The following is a 21,105-nucleotide window of genomic DNA, read 5'->3' as shown; positions in this document are numbered from 1 at the left end:
ACACAGTCAAAGGCTTTGGCATAGTCAATAAAGCAGAGACAGATGTTTTTCTGGAACTCTCTTGCTTTTTCGATGATCCAGCGGATGTTGGCAATTTCAATTTGATCTCTGGTTCCTCTGCCTTTTCTAAAACCAGCTTGAACATCTGGAAGTTCACATTTCACGTAATGCTGAAGCCTGGCTTGGAGAATTTTTGAGCATTACTTTACTAGAGTGTGAAATGAGTGCAATTGTGCGGTAGTTTGAGCATTCTTTGGCATTGCCTTTCTTTGGTATTGGAATGAAAACTGACCTGTTCCAGTCCTGTGGCCACTGCTGACTTTTCCAAATTTGCTGGCATATTGAGTGCAGCACTTTCACAGCATCATCTTTCAGGATTTGAAATAGCTCAACTGGAATTCCATCACCTCCACTAGCTTTGTTCGTAGTGATGCTTTCTAAGGCCCACTTGACTTCACATTCCAGGATGTCTAGCTCTAGGTGAGTGATCACACCATCGTGATTATCTGGGTCGTGAAGATCTTTTTTTTACAGTCCTTTTGTCCTTAGAGTAGGTGGCTCTAATCCACTCAGTGGAAGGAATGAATAGAACAAAAAGATTGGCCCTCCTGAGAGTAAGAAAGAATTCTTGCCTGACTAACATCAGCTTTTCCTGGGTCTTGAGCATATAGAACTTCCACAGGAACTACACCATAGGTGCCTCCTGTTTCTCAGGCATTCCAGGTGGCACTAGTGGTAAAGAACCAACCTGCCAATGAGGGGATACAAGAAATGCCCGTTCAGTCCCTGGGCCTGGAAGATCCGCTAGAGTAGGAAATGGCAACGTGCTCCAGTACTGTGGCTTGGGGAATCCCATGGACAGAAGAGCCTGGTGGGCTGTAGAGTCAGACAAGATTGAGCGACGAAATACGAACAGACTCAGACTGGAACAAAACTATCGGGTCTTCTGGTTTTCAGTTTGCAAACAAACTTCACAGATTGTGGATCTTAACTCCATGATTATATGAGCTGACTCCTTAAATAAATCTATGTGTGGTGGACTTTCTTGGTGGTTCAGTGGTTAAGAATCTGCCTTTAAATGCAGGGGACATGGGTCCATCCCTGGCCCAGGAAGATTCCACATGTGCCACTATCACAGAAGCCCACAGGCCCTAAAATCTGTGCACTGCAACAAAAGAAGCCTGCAAACCATAACTAGAGAACAGCCTCTGCTCGAAGCAACTAGAGAAAGCCCTTGCAACAACAAAGATCAAGCACAGTCAAAACTTAAAAATAAATAAATGTCTGTGTGCATGCATATATATATACACACATACACACACACACAAACACCCTATCATTATTTTTCTTGCGAGAATCCTGACTGATATCTTTGCTCTCATCATTTTTATTTAGTATCATCCTGAAGGTCCTAGTCAGTACATCAAGAAAAGAAAAGTTTGGAAAGAAAGAAGTAAAGTTCCCTGCTCCCCATCTACCCCTAATCTTTTTTTCCCCCCTCCAGATTTCTCTTCAACATTATACTGGAACTCCTAATCTGAACAGCAATTTAAAAACAATGAGATGTGCCTACAAGAAAGTGATGCCATAATTGCATTAATTTACTTCAATTCATCTATGTAATCTCTCTCTGAAAAGAGAAAAAGGGTAGAGGAGGGAGAACCAGAGAAGTAGATGGAGTGGGGAGGGAGAGAGTACTTGAAATAATATACTAAGCACACTAGTCCTAAAAATATATGACTACAAACAATAAAACCAATCCAGCTTGGAATAGCTGATGGAAGTTGGTAAAACCTATAGAAATAAAATGTTATTCACAAGTAATCTGTCAAAGACAAAAATAAAGCATAATGCTCAAGAAAAATAAAGGCATATAGTAAATGCTTCTTTCGTCTTCTTTAGGAAGAAACTGAGTAAGGATGAAAGTCTTTAGAGAAACAATAACTAGAAAAGAATTAAACAGCTAATGAATAACAATAACCTAACAACAACAATAATCAAATGGGAAGAATAAGTAGTAATTCCCATTTTTAGAATGCAAATTATACATGGATTCATACAAAATCAGTGAGCAAAATGATACATATATGTTTAAAAAAACACTCCATATGTATAGGTATATTGGGTATATATAAGGGTATATTTGCCTATGTATGACTTCTAACCTTAGGAAAGTAATATCCAAGGAACTCTACTGAATATTTAATAATCCAGAGAACCATCCAAGATATAAAATGAAGAAATCAAATTATAGATTAATATATATAACATCATCCCTTTTCTTTAACAAATCAACCGACCAATAAAATAAACACAAGCATAAGTTTACATATATTTGTATAAACATGGAGGTCACTCAAGGCTTAATGACCTTGAATCCCATGTGATAGTAAAGAGATGAGGAGGAGAGATCAGCAACTTCTTTCTTAAATCATATTTGGACTGCTGCATAATCATGTTATACTTTTACAACTGGAAAAGTTTAAGAAAGAAAATTTAAATTCAAGGGAAAAATTAAATTACCATTAAAATAGAAAACAAGGTTAGTTGGTCTTAAGCGTATTCATTAAAAATTAATATCTAGCTAATAATATAAGAGAAAACACCCTTATTTTAATGATAGCTACCCAAAGAATCTTTAATGTCCACTTAGAAAAACAAGCCATTGGTAATCTTTGGCAAGGTACTCCTGAATACATCCTCATGCCAGCAAACATCTCAAACTAACTGAATCTCTTTCTTGGATCACAAAACTATTCACTTCATTTCCTGCCAAGCAAAATAGAGGAAAATGCATGCTTTACACTTTGAAGCAAAATGCCTTGTTAAGTCTTTACTTAATTGTAGGGGTGGTGCAATAAATCCCCATGTGTTAACAAGTTGTGGTCTACAATGTAGTCATCTATTTTATTTCAGGAATGGTATTACATTTTCTGTCTGTTCAGCAAGTTTAAAAGGAAAAAGAAAAAAAAAAACACGGGGGGGGGGGGGGGGGGGGGGGGGGGGGTGGGGGGAGGCAGGCCGGGGTGGCGCCTAAAAGAGGCTGAGTGAAGCTCTGACCAAAGCTGAGAAAGAAGAATAAACCTGCACAGAAACATGTGACCTACAGTTTTGGCTTAACTTTCACTTGCTGAATTCATGATCTAAACCAATTTCTTTTCCATAACATACACTGGGGAAATGTCAATCTATCCAGTATATTTCCAACTATGCAAAGAATATTTTAGAACAAAAATTTATAATTTTTCTATAATAAATTGCCATATTCTATATCCTGTAACTGACCAAAATGGATAAAATGTAGTCTCCAATGTGTCATTAACTGAGTATATTAGTGAATTATTTAAATAACAGGGCAGAAGACAAATTAAAATCTAAATAAGTACTCACCTTTACAGTTTCTTCTGTGTTAAGTTTATTTCCCTTAACCAAGACAATTTGGAAAGGGTTGTTATTTTCCCAAACATGCTGTTAAAAAATGAAAAAATACAGGGTATTAACGTTTAATTTTAATTAAGAATTCATTTAATTACTCATTTCTTAATACTTAATGAAGAAATGAAAATTTGAGGCTAACAATGAAACTGCCTATCAGCTCACATGTGCACTGGCAAAATAATGAAAATACAACTCTGAACTAACAACTGAAAACCACATATATTAAATTAAGCACTAGCACTAGCACTTACTTCTCAAGGCAAAACAATACTGCTACAAAATTCACTAGACACCATAAACAAATGGTATTAAAAGCTTTGGATAAATAAAAAATTGACGATATAAATTAATATACAAGTACTATCTTAATTATCAAGGAATGGTTTTTCTTAAGACAGAAGAACTATTTAAAAACTGTTAAGTATTCCAATGAACACAAACTTAAGGTCTGCTTTATAAAAATACTATATTCTAGAAGAAATGTCTTTGTTACATTTAAAGTCTAAAAGTTCAAGAAGAAAAAACAAATTACACCAAAACACTATTATAAGCTAATACAAATGAGATACACCAGAAAAATCAACTATCTCAGCACACCTAACTTTTCTACTAGAATGCCTCAGCTTGCTCTCTGAAGTCTCATGTTTAGCTCTAAGCTCGAAATATACTCAACTTGAGGGCATTTTTCTTTAGCACCTAAAGATAATCAAAAACATAAATGACCTATTTAGAATCATATGCAGCTTGAGTAAGGAAAAATAATAGTAGCTTTAAAAATTACTATTAATAAATGGTGATGGATCTTTAGCAAAACATGAATTAGTTTCCATAGGAGAACTGAGCAAAGACTATGTGTGGGAGGCTTAAGCATAAAACCTAACAACAGCAACAACAAAAAAATCACATGGTTTTTAAGGTCACCAAAAGTTCATATGTGAAACTTACAGAAATAATTCGAGTTTTCTTTGGTGGTAAAGGAAGAGGAAGGTTAGATGAATTTCGATTTATGGCAGCCTCTATGGCAATCATTTCCTGTTCATACAGCTTCTTGATCTTGCAACATTCCACAAGTATAAAATGGGGTAATGTTCTGTTCATTACACAGTTCCGGATATACTACAGTGGCAAGGGAGAATAAGGCAAGGATTTTCAAACAAAACTTAAATCAAGAGAAAAATTAAGCTGAACAACATTGAAAGTCTATATTAATAACTCAATGTCAAAAATACGAGAAATTAAAATCACAACATAAAATAGCTATCATTAAGTGAACACTTAAGTATCTAAGAACTAAACTAGATACTTCTTCTATGTCAGAGCTAATCTTCTCAACTCTAGAAGACAGATTTCCCCCCTTTAATAGATTAAAGAACTTAAAACCCAAAGGCTAAGTTACACATCTAGCATCTCTAAGACCTGGATTTAAATCCACCCGACTGATTTTTTTTTTGTTTGCTAAATCTTAGAGAAATATGTGACACAGTATATATGTTGTTTTGTTTCTCTTTTCTGCACTCCACACTTGACAGGATGACCAACTGGCACACTTTTCCAGGGGCAGAACTTGATTATCATAGACTGTGATGCTACAGTGCAAGCTCTGGCCAGTAAGTCAAAAAAGCTTAATATGCAGTACACAAGTAGACATTTTTTTTAAGTCCTGAGGTGGCCAGCTTTCCATGGATCCCTGAGGTGGACATGGTACCTTATTAGCACAGGCCTCAAGGCAACCATTACTGTCTCTCCATCAAAAATCTACTGGCCATCCAAGTGTGGTGCTCTGTTTCATTTCCATGAAACCAAAATAACTCTCCAGAGGCATATAAGAAAAAGGGTGGTTGCTTACAATACCAATAATTCTAACAAAATGAATAAAAATACAGTGCACCCCTCACAAGAATAAATTTCCTATACAGATATAAAGTGTGATTCACTTTATACAGTATAAAGTATACAGTATACTGCATTCAATTCAGAACCACTGAAAATACATTTCTGATATTAAAAAGAATGGCCTACAAGTGGGAGTTAACACGATACTATGATAAATATATTCATTCAAAAACTTTTCACTATGAAAGATGTATCATTCCATTTCTTTCAAAATCCTTAGCCTATATTGTATATTTTCTCTCTCACACGACCTTGCACACACACAAAAAAAAGCACACATGCCTTTAATTTTCTTTGTAATAACAAATTCCAGTTTGGGCAAAACAAGATACTTTCCCCTCACTAAGGTTTTTTTTAAAAAGTATTGAAGAAGCAGAAGGCTACTTAAAAGATGGCAGAACATGAAGAGAAGAAGTCAACACTTTTTATGTTACCACCAAGCACTTTTCATCTTCTTCCTCTCAGGGTTACAGTTCAAACTGTCAGAATGCCACAGATGCAAAAGCTGTGCACGAAGGTTATAACTGCTATAAGATTTTCTACCTAAAAAACCAAGAACTAAAGGCTACACTAAATATCTGATAAAAAGAGAAGGGAGATATAAAATGCCCTGTTACCTGGCTAATAAATCAGAGCTCCTTCTCAAAACAGACATCACTTAATAATTGGCAGGCCATTATCCCTCTTGCTTCATACAAACACCAAAAATCACAAATAAGAGTAATCAAATACTTTTCTAAAATTCAATTACTAAGAAAAAAAAATTCAATTACTATTTACCTCTAACTTGTCACTTAGTCTATTATTCTTTATGTAACTATTCTCAGTCTGCAAATGTAATTTCAACAAAAATATCTTCACATTCCTTGAAGGCAAAATCAGGATTCTCCTCTTTAAATAGCGAACCTTATGGTTGGGGGAGGGATATCTCACTACATATATCTTAAACTCCACTATACTCTGAAAATCATCTGAGGCACTTGAATGCTCTGCATAAAACATCTACTCAAAGAATTCATAAATGGTAAACTGACAGGTTTTTTTTGTATTGATATTTATTTTTTTTTAATCATCTGAACTTTTTTTCCTTTTATTATTATTAGTTGGAAGCTAATCACTTTATAATATTGTAGTGGTTTTTGCCATACACTGACATGAATCAGCCATGGATTTACATGTGTTCCCCATCCCGATCCCCCCTCCCGCCTCCCTCTCCATCCCATCCCTCTGGGTCTTACCAGTGCACCAGCCCCGAGCACTTGTCTCATGCATCCTACCTGGGCTGGTGATCTGTTTCACCCTTGATAATATTGTGGCAATGCTGTTCTCTCTGAACATCCCACCCTCGCCTTCTCCCACAGAGTCTAAAAGTCTGTTCTGTACATCTGTGTCTCTTTCTGTTTTACATATATGGTTATCGTTACCATCTTTTTAAATTCCATATATATGTGTTAGTATACTGTATTGATCTTTATCTTTCTGGCTTACTTCACTCTGTATACTGGGCTCCAGTTTCAAAAATATGGAACGCTTCATGAATCTGCGTGTCATCCTTGCACAGGGGCCATGCTAATCTTCTCTGTATCGTTCCAGTTTTAGTATGTGTGCTGCCAAAGCGAGCACATAAATGGTAAACTGACAGTTAAAACACATACCTGGAACTGAATTAGTGGGTGATCACCAAACACATATTCTACTCTCCCACTGACTTGCAACACATAGTCATAAGGGCTAACCTCATCTTCTTTCCCATGAATAGTCAGACGTTTTTGGATTGCCAATTCATTTATTTTGATAGGATTCATATTAGGAGATACCTGAAAACTAAACACATCCTAAAAAGAAGGGTAGAAAAAAGAAAGCAATTTTATATTTACGTGAAAATATCACTCTTTACATTTGTACTTATTAGTAGTATTATTTGTACTACATTATATCCAATGAGACACAATGCTTACACTTATACATCCTATACATTTAATGTTTCAGTACATTTTCTTCACTCCTACCTATCTTGGAAAATCATTTTTTAACCTAAATGAATATTTTGTTACAATTCATCTCATGTTTACTATAGTATCCCCACATGCTGGTTCCCAATGCTGGTCATCAGCAGTGATGCTGAAATGGCCAAATAAGGACTTTACAGAACTGGGCAGGGAGGGAATACATGTACAATCGTTATCAAACATACTTTACTTTGAAATTTTGCCATTCCTGTTTTTTGATGGTAACATGAATGTTTAGTCATTATGAAATAGTGTTGGTAATAAATCACGCTATAGGGTATTTTTAAAGGAATAACAGCCTAAATAAAAAGCGATCAACTCTATGTGACCTGCCAAAATGATTTAACAACTTTGAAATTTACTATTCTATGTGATCCAAAACTTTTTGGTTTAATCTCTGGGAAATATGTAGCCAGAAGAAACGGAGACTAAGGAGATACGATAGATATATTTCATTTAGTTGAATACATGGCATGTAGAATAAAGGGAGATTGAATGGATACTTATTCAAATAAGAAAGTATAACCAGAATACCAGTAATCACAGAAAGCTAGATTGAATTTTTTTTAGTTTTTTAAATACAATATTTAAATGTGTTCTTGCTCCCAACGTGTTATCAATATTTAGTAAGCAGAACACTTCCCACAGCTAATGGATGTATCGGGTCAGGGACACAGGCTATAAAAAATGGTGAAAGAATTATTATATTATATAAAGAGCCTGCCAAGATGACCTCAAAACTCCTTTCACCATTAAGTTCTACGACTGCTTGGAATCCAGTAAGTTTTCACAATGTCAGTATTTTCTTCTGACTTCAGAACACTTCTTTTCACATATAACCTGTTACAATGATTATCATGGGGCTTCCCTGGTATCTCAGACAGTAAAGAATCTGCCTGCAATGTAGGAGATTCAATCCCTGGGTCGGAAAGATCTCTGGAGAATGGAATGGCTGGAATGGCTACCCACTCCAGTAATCTTCCCTGGAGAATTCCACAGACAAAGGAGCCTGGAAGGCTACAGTTAGTGCAGAGCATCGCAGTCAGACACCACTGAGTGACTAATACACACATACATAATAACAATCACATTAAAATTTATATATCTAGTAGAGATTTGACTCATATGTGATGAAACTCAGACTGACCAAGATTTCACAAATTGCCCACAGTCAGTATTTTCAAGCGGGATTCTAATCAGCTTTTAACAGTGAATTTCCTACTTCAGCTCTTTCAACAATGCATGATTCTTTACAGCAGAGTCACCTGGAAAGCCCTCAATATAGAATGGTTACTGATAAAGGTTCTGTCATTTTTATCATAGTAACTGAAGGACAAAGCAAAATATCCCTGTTCTCATCCCCTAATTCTAAGGCCAGAGCTTACATGAAAAAATGAGTATACCTGAAACAAAAGGAGAAGCAGAAATTAGCTTGTAAAATTCTATGAATATTCAGATACAGATCAACTGAATATACTCCCTGTTAAAATGCCCAATTCCATATCAGCACTTATTCATAGAATGCAAAAGTAAGAAAATAGAAAAAAGAGCTCTTTTCATCAAATCTTTCATTTTATAAACAAGAGAAAAACAGGAGAAAATAAATTATATCTAAATTAAATTATATCTATATTATATCTACATTACTTATAACCAGAGTTGGCAAACTTTTTCTCTAAAGAACTAGACTTTACTGACAACAAATGAGTCTCTATTGCATATTCTTCCTTTTCTTTCCTTTCTTTTTAACATCCCTTCAAAATTGTTTGAGTTTTATATAACCTTAAAAATATAAAAACCATTCAAAAACACTGCAGTTTTTGGACCCTGATATATACAAAATGCATCAAAAAACCGTATGTGTGCAAACAATATGTCACTTTAGATTGTCATACCTAATCCTAAAATATATTTCCATCTTAAATCTAAAATGATCTTTCTCAGTGTTTACTAGTTGAGCAACAGCCTCCTCTAAGATTGGTGTTGCATTCTGGAAAAATTCACAAGTTTATAATAAAGTATCTCTTAATATAATACTACCTGACAATTTTCAAAATGAACAGCCACAATGAGCTTTCCTCCATAAAGTTTATCTTCTAAATTTTCAGGGATGGATGGTTCAAGCTCAGGTGGATAGGTCTGCTTTAGCCAATCCATCCAAGATAATCCCACAAGCGACTGAATCTTTTCCTCACTGAATCTGCGCATTTTTATTCGGAATTCATTCACTTCAGGATCCTTCAAGGCATCAAATTCATGCAGACCTAAACAAAAATTTTAAAGGTGTCACTTTGAGTACCTAATAATAAAGAGAATACAAAATATACTTAAGGAGAGTTAATTTGGATTATTGATTCTTATGAAATTTAAAAAAAAACTGGGTAGGAAAATATTATGAAAGATAAAAAAGAATACTCAAGATAAAATAATGAATTTCAGGTATAGAAGACGAACATACAATTAGATAGCAAAAGAATACAAACTTGAAACCGCTTAAAGAAATATAGTTGGTTACCAATTAAAAAAAGATAATCACTGAAACTCACACTACCATTTTAAAACTATAAGTGAAAGAGCCACATATTTTCTTTACAAATCAAAATACATTTAAAATATCTAACAAAGGCTAAGAATCTGAAAATGTTACAAATAAGCCTAAAAGTCAAGCTATTACTGAAAACTCAGTAAACTTAAAATTTTATAAACTTTTAGTTTATTGTGATTTTCCAGCAAAGGTTACAGTATATCAAATAGTCAAAAATCTCATAAATATAAAATTATTCTTTGCTGTACTTAATTATGAATCACTTCTACCACAAAGACATCTATACAACAGCTTTTTCATAAGCTTATATTTATTCTAATAAATAATTCTAGAAATTTAAAATAAATTGAACATGTACACATTTTTATATGCACATTAATTTTTACCTATCAGACTGGCAAACACTTTGATAAAACCTTGAGCTGAAAGGGATAGAAGAGAAATAAGCATATTTAATAATTTATTAAAAATTACACACATAAAAACACACATTCTGACCTTGGAATTCCAACTGGAATTTCAACCTGAGAGACTTAGGACAAACGAGTGAAAGTTAAATATGCTCCCAAAACCAATCACGGAAGATGCCCAGCTTCTTCTGGGCCCACCTCCAGCTTCCCCCTGCCAACAACTAATCAGCTAAACAAGAAAGTCAACCACTTTCTCCAGAATGAAACTTAATCACTCCCCTGCTTTACTCTGAGTTACTGCCAAACACAAAGTTTCTTTATTTTGGGAAGCTGTGATTAAATATTTATGTTCTCATTTGAGTGGTTATTTTCCACACACCTATGGAAATAATTTTTCCATAGTCATGTATGGTTTTTCCAGTAGTCACGTATGGATGTGAGAGTTGGACTTTAAAGAAAGCTAAGCGTTGAAGAATTGATGCTCTTGAACTGTGGTGTTGGAGAAGACTCTTGAGAGTCCCTTGGACTGCAAGGAGATCCAACCAGTTCATCCTAAAGGAAATTAGTCCTGAATATTCATTGGAAGGACTGATGTTGAAGCTGAAACTCCAATACTTTGGCCACCTGATGTGAAGAACTGACTCACTGGAAAAGACCCTGATGCTGGGAAAGATTGAAGGCAGGAGGAGAAGGGGATGACAGAGGATGAGATGGTTGGATGGCATCACCAACTTGATGGACATGAGTTTGAGCAAGCTCTGGGAGTTGGTGATGGACAGGGAAGCCTGGCATGCTGCAGTCCACAGGGTAGCAAAGAGTCAGACACGACTGAGTGACTCAACTGAACTGATGGAAGTAATTGTACAAATAACATGATAGAAGTACAAGAATGTTCACTGTAGCTTTCTTTATTATAAACAAAAAATTGGAAATAACCTAAAGATAATCATTAAGACGTGGTTTAAAAAGCTAAGGTATACCCATACAGCATGACAGAATGGTACAAGTGATAAAAAAAATTAAGTGTTCTCTGTTATTAGGGGGAAAGGTCCCAGATATATTAAATTTATACAGCAGGGACAGAATGAGTCTCATAAGATTCCTTTTATGCAAATTCAAAATAAAGAATATACAATATGTATACATTTTTGCCTTGGAAAGAAACTTGAGATAATATTAATAGAATTTTATAGTGTTGGAGAGGAAACCACAGTAAAGCAAGTTGTTACTTTTGATTCCACAAGATACAACCAATATTATATTTCAAAAAATCATATCATTTGAATATACATATGACAATGAGTATTACCTCAATAGCAGACTTATCAGCATTGTCTACTTACATTAAAAGTTATCATTTTCAAAATATTAGCATTGATTTCTGATATTAAATATTAAAAATGTTTTAAGTTGCATAATACAAAAAGGTAAAATCCATAGGGTAAAATGTAATTTCGTGGATACTTTAGATCTGGAATAAAACAAATTACTCTAAATCAGTTATGAAGGAACCATAATTTAAGTTAATGGCTACAGGACCTATAAGAAGTAGGAAGAGACATTTATAAAGTAGATTTGACATGACTTTTTTTTTTTTAGTAGATAAAGGGTAGATCATTTGATTTTTGCTAGATCTTCTCACAATCCATTTCCAGTCCCCAATGTGAATAATTTTTCTAAACTGAAAATGTAATGCTGTTATGCCCCTATTTAAATCCCTTCAATAGCTTCCCAACTGCTATTATGAGTTCTCTACTTTTTATATGACTTGGATGGCCCTGCATACTCTGAAGCTGGTTGCCTTTCTGAACTTCCTGCTTATCCCGGCGTTCCCCGTCAACAAATCATAGTCAATTTCCTTTATTCCTTGAATAGCCTATCTTTCACATATGCCATTCTGATTTGCTTTTCCTTCCTCCAACCCCATTCACCTGCTCAACTCCTAATGAGCACTGAGATCTCAGTTTAAGAGGATCTTCCTGTCTTACCTAGCTGAGAGAATTGACCCTCCGTGACTCAGAGCAGCAAAGACCACATCACCTAAGTTCACTGCTATGGTTCTTAAGTAAAAACACTCAAAATAAACTGTTGAATTGCAATTGCTATCATTTTGGTCATTTTTTTCAATATATTACAAATACGGGACTCTTTTCATAAAACTATGAGAGTCAACTGAAATGTATACATTTCTTTCATTTATTTCAGACTCACTAAATCCCAATCTCTGAAAATCTGTATTTCAAGAAACTGATGAATGGTCACCTAATCTATGACAAAGGAGATGAAAATATTCAATGGAGAAAAGACAGACTCTTTAATAAATGGGAAAACTGGACAGCTATATGTAAAGGAATGATATTAGAGATGTGGAAAACAAGCTTATGGTAATGGATACCAGGGTATGGGCGGGGGGTAAAGAACTGAGAGGTTAGGATTGACATATACACACTGCTACATATAAAATACGTAAGTAACTAGAAACTGCTATATAACACAGGAAACACTACTCAATACTCTGTAATGGCCTATATGGGAAAAGAATCTAAAATAGAGTGGATATATGTGTATGTATAACTGATTCACTTTGCTGTACACCTGAGACTAACACAACATTGTAAATCAACTATGTTCTAATAAGCTTTTTTTAAAAAAGAAGAAACTGTAGAAGTCTGAATTTGGGAATTCCTACAAAGATTTCTTAAAAATAGAAACTTTGTCAAAAATAAAAAAGTTAAGGCTTAGTAATTTCAAACCTAGTTAATTCCCTATGTGTCTTCTGTATGAAAATTTGATAGCAAAGCTTAAATCTAAAGAGTACTGTATAGCTTACAATCAAATAGAATATTTTTTATTAAAAAGTATTGAATGAACAATTTCTACATACTACAGATAACTTTAAAATCCTTACACTATATATTTCCATCATTTTAAGGAATATTAAGGGGAAAAAGGACGTGTTCAAATACTTTTATCACAATGCTGACAAAATTCTCTGATCAAGATTTACTGCTGGGTGTTTGAGGAAATTGAGGCAAGAGTGACAAGTACCTTCACTAAAGAGAATAATCAGAGCCCCATCAGCAACGCTGTAAATAATTATTTAGACTAAAGAGAAAATAAAATGACTACTCATATCATTTTTCAGGAAAAGGTATTTTTAGACCCGTCAGGGCAGTTACGTCTGTAAAGGGTCTATTCTTGTCTTTGAGGAGGAGGAGGCAGCAAACTCTCGTTCCTGAAGTTAAACTGAAATAATTGTTTATTGTTTCCCCAGGAGGCATGACCTCACCAAGTACTGGTTGCAGTCATCACATACAAATCATCAACTGCAAAACTTGACTTGTTAGGTATTTAATGTGGAAATTCACTCTAAAACATCAAAACAGACTTATTCAATTTCGTAAATGAATGTTAGTATTTGAATTTGTGTATACAAACATAATGCTAGCTTTCCTAAACTATTGTGGATCTAAAGTATATAAAATTTGTAAATTTTAAAAGCTTATAAACTATTTACTTAATTTCAATAAAACACTCCGGACATTTTCTTAGCCACTCAAGTTGCAGAACACACTGAATAAAACTTTTTCTACAATAAGCTTTATACCAGATAAAATATGGTACATTGTTTAAAGAAAGAAAAATTCAGTTATAATATATATGAGACCCCTGTGCCAAAGTTAGAACTTTCAAATTAAAAAAAAAAAAAAAAAAACAGTATGACCATTTTATTTGAATTTTAGATAGTGAATCACATTTTAGCATTAACAGTATAACATCAATCTCTTGTATTTTTACATGGTAAATCTGACAAGCATAGATCAACATAATGGTAGCTCATGAATCCATATGCTTTAGAGATCAAAATCCAAAGAGAACACAATGATCTAAGATTTGAAAAGATGGTCAGTCTCAAAAAGACACCTATACGTTAACTGATAAAATGTTAACTCTATCTGTGACGTGAACCTTTTGAATTATCAAATATTTCAGCTTGTCTAAAAATCAGCAGAAAAATACAGAGAAACAGTATTTTCATGAACAACTATAAAACCCTTAAAAATAACTATCAAAATATTATCAGGGGATATTCTTATTCTGGATAAGACTATAAGTGATTTTTTATTCTTTCTACTTTTACATGTACTCTTCAAAAAAATAAAAAACTTTTACTAATGCAGAATATACTTTTTAAAAATATTTGAAGCTCTAGACAATAGAAAGGAACACTTTCTACTGAAGCTATTAATATATTTTTTAAAAATCTGTAAGGTATACAATTATAAAGCTACTTAATGGGGAAAAAAAGTTACTGCCAAAGCAAACTAGTTACCATCTGAAATAATCAAATGTTTTTAAATACCAGAGTGTCACTTAGTAAATCAACAAGCTTCTGTTCTAAGCACTCAGAGAATTTAGTCCCCCAATGTAATCATTAGAATTTTAACTACAGGGTAAGATCACCTAGCTTATTTAACTTATATGCAGAGTACGTCATGAGAAATGCTGGACTGGAAGAAGCACAAGCTGGAATCAAGATGACCGGGAGAAATATCAATAACCTCAGGTATACAGATGACACCACCCTTATGGCAGAAAGTAAAGAGGAAATAAAAAGCCTCTTGATGAAAGTGAAAAAGGAGAGTGAAAAATCTGGCTTAAAGCTCAACATTCAGAAAACTAAGATCATGGTATCTCGTCCCATCACCTCATGGGAAATAGATGGAAAACAGTGGCTGACTTTATTTTTGGGGGCTCCAAAATCACTGCAGATGGTGATTACAGCCATGAAATAAAAAGACACTTACTCCTTGGAAGGAAAGTTATGACCAACCTAGATAGCATATTAAAAAGCAGAGACATTACTTTGCCAACAAAGGTCCATCTAGTCAAAGCTATGGTTTTTCCAGTGGTCATGTATGGATGTGAGAGTTGGACTGTGAAGAAAGCTGAGTGCCAAAGAATTGATGCTTTTGAACTGTGGTGTTGGAGAAGACTCTTGAGAGTCCCTTGGACTGCAAGGAGATCCAACCAGTCCATCCTAAAGGAGATCAGTCCTGAGTGTTCATTGGAAGGACTGATGCTGAAGCTGAAACTCCAGTACTTTGGCCACCTCATGCAAAGAGCTGACTCACTGGAAAAGACCCTGATGCTGGGACGGATTGAGAGCAGGAGGAGAAGGGGATGACAGAGGATGAGATGGCTGGATAGCATCACCTAATCGATGGACATGAGTTTGAATAAACTCGGGGAGATCGTGATGGGCAGGGAGGCCTGGCGTGCTGAGATTCATGGGGACGCAAAGAGTCAGACACAAATAAGCGACTGAACTGAATTGAACTGAAGATCAAAGATGGTACTATAATATCCTGAATTTGATCAATATAGGTAGACAATCCAGATCCAACAAAGTCACCACCTCAGTAATCCCTTGTAGTATGTAATTCAAGTTAATATCTTGTCTAAGGCAGAATACTGCTGGTCCACTAAACACCTAAGATTACTAGAACAAGAATGACTGCTCCACATTAATTGTGTTATTCACAATTTTCCCTGGAATTAATATGCAAAGAATAGGGACATGATATTTCTTGACTTGCTATAAAAATAACTTCTACTTAAAAGATAATTTTACTTATGGAGCCAAATTTATGAAAACATCAATCACCTTAAAGTCTCGATTACCACAGAGAGTTGTATATAAATTATGTTCATACCTCAGGGGCAGTTTACAAGAAACTCAGAATGTATCTCTTAGAAAAGGGCTTCTCAAACTAACTGAGGCAAAGGAACAACTTTTTCATTTCCAATCTGACAAAAACCAATACTTCTCTAAAATAAAAAGAAGTCAAAGACATATAGATGGCCAACAGGCACAGGAAAAGATGCTCAACATCTCTAATTATTAGAGAAATACAAATCAAAACTACAATGAGGTATCACTTCACATGAGCCAGAATGGCCTTCATTAAAAAGTCTACAAATAAAATGCTGGAGAAGATATGGAGAAAAGGGACCCCTCCTATGTTGTTGGTGGCAATATAAATTGGTGTATCCATCGTGAAAAAAACAGTATAGAGGTTCCTCAGAACAATAAAAACAGAGTTGCCACAGGATGCAGCAATCCCAAGCCTGGGCATGTATCCAGACAAAGCTGTAATTTAAAAATATAGATGGTTCCCTGTGTATTCACAGCAGCACTATTCACATAGAAACAGCCTAAATGCCCATCAACAATAAATGGATAAAGAAAATGAGGTATATATATGCAGTGGAACATTCAGCCATAAAAAATAATAATGTCATTTGCACAACATGGATAGACCTAAAGGCTATCATATTAAGTGAAGTAGAAAGAAGAAAACAAATACTATATGTTATCATTTATATACAGAATCTAAAATATGACACAAATGAACTTATCTACATAAAAGAAACAGATTCATAGAGAAGACACTCATGGTTGCCAAGAAGGATGGGGCTGGAGGACAGATGAATTGGAAGGCTGGGGTGACCAAATGCAAACTATTATATATAGAATGAATACACAACAAAGCCTACTTACTGTGTAGCACAGGGAACTAAATAAAATATCCTATGATAAATCATAATGGAAAGAAAATGCAAATGAATGTATGTATTATATATATGTATATATAAAACTGAATCATTCTTTGTAGAGCAGAAATCAATGCAACATTATAAATCAACTATACTTCAATAAAATAAATTAAAAAAATAAGTCACCGGAAAAGAAAAAGATAAAAAAGTTATAGGCCCTTGTTGTGGCAATATCACATTGTTAGAGAAGTTTCTAAAGATTTATTTTGATTTCTGTTTTTACTTTATTTAAGACGGGTAACATCGAGACCATAGACCACTCCTTGCAAAGCAATGTTACAGAGAGTACTTACTACATGTTTATAGATATATGTAGCAACAAACGCTAAATTCATACTAAGAATGGTTTAAATTACCTCTTCCTATAAGAACTCCAATTTTTGAGTCTAATTTTTCCCCTGGGTCACAACTTCTTGTCACTAATTTGAGAACTGGAAGAAAAGGTCTGACATCACAAAGTCTTCTTGTTTCATCCTCAAGCTCCTCATATACAGCAGTTTGATTCACACATGCAAACATATAGGAGTCGATTTCCATAAGGAGGTTAAACATTGGGTAATTGGTAACTTGTTTCCATAACATCTGCAGAAAAAAAAAAGACATTTCATGAAATGGAAATACCTGCTCAAATGTACAAAGACATATCTACAAGGATGCTTACTGTACCACTTGTTGGAAAATTCAAAACCTGAGGACAAGCCAAATGTTTAACAATATGAATGTTTGGTTAAATGAATTACAGAATATTACAGAACTATGAAAATAAGAAAGAAAAACATGGTAATGTGGAAAGTATAAAAAGGTAAATCACAGTTGGTTTCTTAATAGCAAATTGGAAGAGAATACAAATAGTCTTAACCCACTTTTGTAAAATAACATAATGGTATAATTTTAAAAATACATTTATAAAAATGAAAGTATTAAAAGTATGTATCTATGAAGAGCAAGAATCAATGAAGACTTTCATATTTATCATTCTTGTAAACATAATAACTTCTAATACAAGAAGAACATTTAAAGTGTATATCATCTATCACCTTCACACAAAATTTACATTATTTCTGTCCTGAATTCTTTTCTATTCACCAGAGTTATCTCCATTAACTAGGATTTCCCTGTCACGAAGAGCACAATCAATCTCTCATCATGTCTCCTGAACTCTCCTAAATGAGATTGTATAAAAGAAGGTCACTATACAAATACAAGGTGGATTACATATTTAATTGCAACCAGGACAAAAGCCAACAGCTGAAAAATGAAAATGATGGCCAAACTTCAGATTCAGGTACATAAAACAGAAAAACTCAAGGCTAGGCAAAAAGAAAGAAAGAAAAAATAGGTAAATTGGATTTCATCAAAATTTAAAACTTTTCGGTATCAAAGGACACTATTTTGAGAATAAAAAGCCAACCCACAGAATAGAAAGAAGAAATAGAAAGAAGAAAATATTTTCAAAATATATATTTCACAAGAGATTACCATCCAGTATCCATAAAGAGCTCTCATGACTCAACAACAAAAAAAACAACTTAATTAAAAAATGTGCAATGGTACTGAACAAAAAATTCTAAAAATAGTCCACAAGAAAATGAAGAACGTGACATTATTAGCCATTAAGGAAATGGAAATAAAAATTTAAATGAGATACCACTTCACAACCAGAAGAATGGTTATTATTTTTTAAAAAAGGAAAATAACAAGTTCTGGCCAACATTTTGAGAAACTGGAACCCTTGTGCATTGCTGATGGGAATGTAAAATGGTACAGCCACTATAAAAAAAAGTTTGGCAGTTTCTTAAAAAGTTAAAACAGAACTACCATATGATCCAACATATGGACAACAAGGATTCATACTGAAACTTAAACATCAACGTTCAGAACAGCATTATTCTCAATAGCTACAAGTTGATTATAGCCAAAATGTCCAACAAAAGATGAATGAATAAACAAAATGTGGTATATCCATACAATAATATTCAGTGTTAAAAAGGAAAGAAATTGGGATACATATTACAACACGAATGAAATTAAAAATACTATGGCTAAGTGAAAAAAGTGAGACACAAGGCTGACTATATTGTGTGATTCCACTTACATGAGGTAGCTAGAATAAATACTAGAATGGAGATTACCAGGCGTTAGGGGTACATAAGTTTATTGTTTAGTAAGTACACAGTCTGTGTTTAGGATAATGAAAAGTGCTAGAAATGGATAATGGTAATGGATTGGACAACACTGTGAATATACTTAATATCAAGAAATTATGTGCCTAAAAATGACTCTGATGAATTTTAATTTTATTTTACAACAATATATTTTTTTTAAATGAGCAGGGTTTCAGTAGTTAATTAAGCTTCAGCTATAGCCACGGTCATCCATACCTGCCACTGGTGACTACAAAAGAAAGTGTACTCTCTGCACCTGTAAAGTGCCTAAAACAATTTTTAATTTTTTTTTCACTTCAGGGATCATGCAGCTCTAGAATTTTATGGCTCCCTAATGAAGAAGCTTGGAAAACAGTTGAGAGGCTCTTCCAACTCTAGTACTTTGTCATAATATTTTTTTCTTAAAAGGATCACAGTCCTCTACAAGGATTCCATATTGGGTTCAGCTATTTGAAATACATTAAAGAGAACGTTTAGAAACATAACTTCACTTATAAGTCACAGTCGTTACAAATCAAACAGCACCCACCAATTCACTTGAAAAAAATCAACCAACAAAACAGGCAAGCCTTGTTATATGAAAGAATTTGCATTCAAGTGAGGACATACCATTCATTATGGGGGTGGGGAGGCAGAATCTAGTAAACAGCAGAAAACCTTTTCTTCCCCCAGAGTGACTATGAAAACTAGTGGGGATGGGGACAGAAGATGGGGAACAGAAAGGGAAGGAAAAGGAGAGAAGAAAAAACAAACCAAAAGTCATATTTTTTAAAAAGTGACAAATACAAAGACAGTAAGTACAAAGACCTTACCTTAAAACACTCTCTGATAATGTCAAATTCCTTTTGATAAGCTGAACAAATCTTTCAAACGAGCTGACATAAGCTAGTGTGTCTTAATTCAGGTATCACACATGGATTTTTTTTTTAATTAAAAGTAAGTGGGAGTAAGAATGAATACGTTTACACACACACACACACACACACACACCTAAATGGAATTGAAAGTGGCTCAGGCGAGTCCGACTCTTTGGGACCCCAAGACTGTACCGTCCATGGAATTCTCTAGCCCAGAATATTGGAGTGCAAAGCCTTTCCCTTCTTCAAGGGATCTTCCCAACCCAGGGATCAAACCCTCCGGCATTGCAGGCAGATTCTTTACCCGCTGAGCCACAAAGAAAGCCCAAGAATACTAGAGTGGGTAGCCTATCCTTTCTCCAGTGGATGTTCCCAACCCAGGAATTGAACCAGGCTCTCCTCCATTGCATTCTTTACCAACTGGGCTATCAGGGAAGCCATTTGTGTCTGTGCATGTGTCTGTGTGTGCGTCTATAAACATATAAACCAAAAAGAAGATCCAAGACAAAATAGGGATTGAAATCTTTAAAATATAATAACTCATAAACTTCTCTTAAATTCACCATACGATTTACATTAATAACATTCTAAAATGGAGGAATATATCCCCCAAGTGATAAAGTAAGTAAGCTAGGTTTACAGAAAGCTCACCTAGTAACATACCTGCTTAATACAGGAAATGATAGCTTCACGAGGAACCTCCAACTGGATATAAATCCCAGTGGGCAAAAGGAAATCCACGGGTATGGAGCCATCAGACGCTATCTGTGAGTCCACTGCCCAGATGTCAAGGATGTCTGCCATAGCAGGAGGCATCATGAAGTAGAAGCACATTCATAACCACGGGGCTCTAGAAATCAGTAGGTAAAACTCAGTGAATTAATAAGCCAGATTTTACACAAAAACGTGATAAAGCCCAGCAATCCATAATTAGTCCTTGGATTTCAATACAACCAACAATGTAACAGGAGGCCAATTAAATTAAGCAAGACTAAGCCATATTACTTAACATACTTTTGGATATCACTACATGAATTATGTATATGCACCATACTGACTCAAATTCAACATAACTATATGACATGTAAAAGATGAAAGGTTTAAGAAGTACAGGGTCCTGAGAAATTCAGTTAATGACCACTCAACAGAGGATTCTCTCCAGAGAAT

The 21,105-nt window shown here is 34.5% G+C and overlaps 1 protein-coding gene and 1 non-coding gene across 2 annotated transcripts in view; both read right to left on the bottom strand.

Moving 5' to 3' along the window:
• Positions 1–20,823, bottom strand: part of LOC139034262 (phosphatidylinositol 4,5-bisphosphate 3-kinase catalytic subunit beta isoform) — a 31,330-nt gene extending 10,507 nt beyond the window's left edge. Inside the window, exons 1-6 of the mRNA XM_070464715.1 lie at positions 20,602–20,823; positions 17,273–17,498; positions 9,381–9,604; positions 6,987–7,166; positions 4,384–4,554; positions 3,391–3,468 (exon numbers count right to left, since the gene is read on the bottom strand). Coding sequence (XP_070320816.1) covers positions 3,391–3,468; positions 4,384–4,554; positions 6,987–7,166; positions 9,381–9,604; positions 17,273–17,498; positions 20,602–20,772 — 1,050 coding nt within the window. The 5' untranslated portion in view covers positions 20,773–20,823. The remainder of the gene's footprint in view (positions 1–3,390; positions 3,469–4,383; positions 4,555–6,986; positions 7,167–9,380; positions 9,605–17,272; positions 17,499–20,601) is intronic.
• Positions 6,848–6,954, bottom strand: LOC139034263 (U6 spliceosomal RNA). Its single transcript, XR_011486674.1, has one exon. It is a non-coding gene; the product is annotated as a U6 spliceosomal RNA (small nuclear RNA).
• Positions 20,824–21,105: the final 282 nt, after the last annotated feature.

This window comes from Odocoileus virginianus, unplaced genomic scaffold (genome assembly GCF_023699985.2).
Source record: "Odocoileus virginianus isolate 20LAN1187 ecotype Illinois unplaced genomic scaffold, Ovbor_1.2 Unplaced_Contig_112, whole genome shotgun sequence".
Classification (NCBI taxonomy): Eukaryota; Metazoa; Chordata; class Mammalia; order Artiodactyla; family Cervidae; genus Odocoileus; species Odocoileus virginianus.
This window is presented reverse-complemented; position numbering and strand designations above follow the sequence as displayed.